The sequence below is a fragment of the Acyrthosiphon pisum genome, chromosome X (genome assembly GCF_005508785.2).
Source record: "Acyrthosiphon pisum isolate AL4f chromosome X, pea_aphid_22Mar2018_4r6ur, whole genome shotgun sequence".
Taxonomy (NCBI): Eukaryota; Metazoa; Arthropoda; class Insecta; order Hemiptera; family Aphididae; genus Acyrthosiphon; species Acyrthosiphon pisum.
Window position 1 is genome coordinate 40730605 of NC_042493.1, and position 2885 is coordinate 40733489.

Below are 2885 nucleotides of genomic sequence, written 5' to 3' on the forward strand. Positions count from 1 at the left end.
TTATAATAATCAATAAGAAAATTTTCCACCCTACCTAGATATAGAAGCATGTTTTCGGAGCCATCAGTTGCAGTAAGTGCCTGTCTCAATGTAGATATGATTTTACAGTACTAGCGATTGACTGAAGTGGTGGAATGTATTCTTCTCTCATCATCATTTGGCTCATCTGGTTCATCGTTTACTGTAGCCTGATTGATAATTTCTTCAAGTTATGGGGCCTCGTTTGTTATCAATTGGTCGTCAATGGATGTGTAGCCTGGATTAACCTCCTCAAAGTCCCGAAATTCGTCTGAGTCCAAAAAGTGAGGGTCTTCTTGTGAGACGTTACCAAAATAAGCTTTGTTGAAACAGTTTTTAATAACTTCTGGTTTTATCTCATCCCACGCGATTGAAACATAATGAATAGCATCTAAAACATTGATTTTGGGGATTTTGGGGATTTCTTCATCGGTCACAGATTCCATTTCTAGTAAATACCGTTGAACTAATTTCTTACAGTATTTCTGTTTTAAAACTTTGATCACACCTTGATCAAGAGGCTGAAGCTTGCTCGTAGCATTTGGCGGGAAAAATACAAGTTTGATATTTGTAAGGGTTATTTCTTTCGGATGAGCAGGGTAATTATCGACAAATAAAAGGACTTTACTTTACTGTTTAACGAACTCGCTGTTGAGCTGTTGAACCCATTCAATGAATAAACTTCCAGTAATCCACGCATGGTTTTGAGCTTTATAATCACACGGTAAAGTGTGTACATTTTTAAAACATCGGGGGGATTTCGATTTACCTATTACCAAAAGTTTTAGCTTGTCAGTTCCAGACCAATTTGAGCAAGTTAAAACAGTTAACCGGTCCTTACTTAACTTACCACCATGACATGTTTCGTCTTTCATCACAAGTGACTTATCTGGCATCAATTTAAAGAACAAGCCAAACTCATCAGCATTGTATATATCCTCGGGTGAATAATCTTTCAAAAAATTTGGTTGAATTGTCTCTTTCCACGATTTAATACTGTTGTCATCTACAGCATCGGCTTCCCCACAAATTTTACGATAGACAATACCGTGCCTTTTTCTAAAACGATCAAGCCAACCATTAGATCCGCCAAAGTCCGTTATATTCAACCTTTTTGCGATCTCATTTGCTTTTTCTGTCAAAACGGGACCATTTACAGCCAAATTTAATGTGCGAGCTTGTCGAAACCACTCCAACAAAATATTTTCCAACTGCTCATTTTTACCATTTCTAACCTTTTGACGTTTCGTACTGCCTGAAAAAGCATTTTTTTCAATTTCTTTCCTATTCTTCAATATGGTCCGCAACGAAGAGAAGGGCAATCCTAATTGGTCGGCAATTTGTTGTTTATTGAATACACCAATTGTTTCATCATACAGTTTAATAATCCTCAATTTATCGTCAATAGACAAAGCTTTCCTTTTCATCCCGGCACTACTAGATGACGTAGACGCACTCGTCATTTTAAACCACACACGAATAACAATAGACATACAAATTATAAATCTGCGTGTGATGTCACGTGTACACTTCAACGTCCGATCATATAACTAACGTACATACGTACTAACGAAATATAGTAAAAGTATAAACCACATCAAGATGTTAATAATAAATATCAATTACTAGGTCAATAATAGATAACGTTTCACGAAATTCTTATCGCTGATGTATTAATCGGTTTTTTTTTCTATTTTAAAAGGTTTGATAAGCAGAAATTAGAGCGTATTATGCGGGATTACGTATTATACGGTGGGGTATTAAGCGTGTTTTTTCAATGTTAAAAGTGTACAAGTACCTGGGACCGGGAAAAATCCGCGTGTTAAGCGGGATGGCGTATTAAACGGGAGCGTCTTAACGAGGTTTTACTGTATTAATATATTATTACCATTATATTTTGGTGTTGAGGTATGCGATTCTTTTGGAATTATACCTGATTGTTGTTTAGTTGAATATTTTTTTTTTTCAAATATTATATTGAGCATCATCAGTTGAGGATAAATCATTAGTAACTGTAGCTTTTGCAGCCTTCATTTGAGCCAATGTCAATGAATCTATTATATTAATATTAAATGTATTTCATAAAAGTATACCTAAAAATATTTAAGAAACTTACCATAACTCCTTTTTCCCAATTTTCTTGCAGGGCAATAATACAATTCAGTGGGGTTTGGTTTAACATGATTCTCTATGAATCTTTTAACCAATTTTGGATTTTTAGGCCATGCACATTTAGTATTTTTTACCCAGGTGTGAGGTACAGCTTCTACAGAATTTTCTGATGTAAAATGTACAACTTCCCAAAGTTCCATCTATTAAGCAAAATTAAATAATAGTATTTACTTTATAAGTATACAATTTAATTAACTTTACCTATTAAATATATGTAGTATTCAAATCATAAAAAATTAATTTATTATGACTAATCAATTCAAACATAAACAACTATTAATATATATGTTCAACAAAATGTAAATGTTTTCTATAAGTAAATTGATCAAGGAAATAAAAACTAGGATAATATATTTTCTAAACCTATCATACAAACACTTGGTATTTAAAATTATACTAAATTAATACATATTTTTCAAAATCACACTTCTAACAGAATAAAAATAATAAATAACACGATTAAGATAATAAACACTCTAATTTAATTATTTGCACCTATACCTATGACTTTTGTAAATTATATGCTAGGTTAGCATTAATTTCAAAACCATTTAATCTTATATTAAGATCATTATATAGTTTGTTAAATTCAACACTAACGTTTTCTCTTATGGACATGGGACATCAATTGTTTTTTCACTAAATTTATATGTTCAATAGCGTTAATTAAATCAATATTTGTGGTTTGTAAATAT

The 2885-nt window shown here is 32.2% G+C and overlaps 1 protein-coding gene across 1 annotated transcript; it reads right to left on the reverse strand.

Annotated features, from left to right (window-relative positions):
* Positions 1-209: 209 nt before the first annotated feature.
* Positions 210-1481, reverse strand: LOC103311571 (tigger transposable element-derived protein 4-like). The gene is made up of 3 exons (XM_008191230.1): positions 795-1481; positions 664-727; positions 210-601 (listed from the first exon to the last, which is right to left on the reverse strand). Exons 1-3 carry the CDS (start codon positions 1479-1481, stop codon positions 210-212), a joined length of 1143 nt encoding a protein of 380 aa, XP_008189452.1.
* Between the last annotated feature and the right edge of the window lie 1404 nt (positions 1482-2885).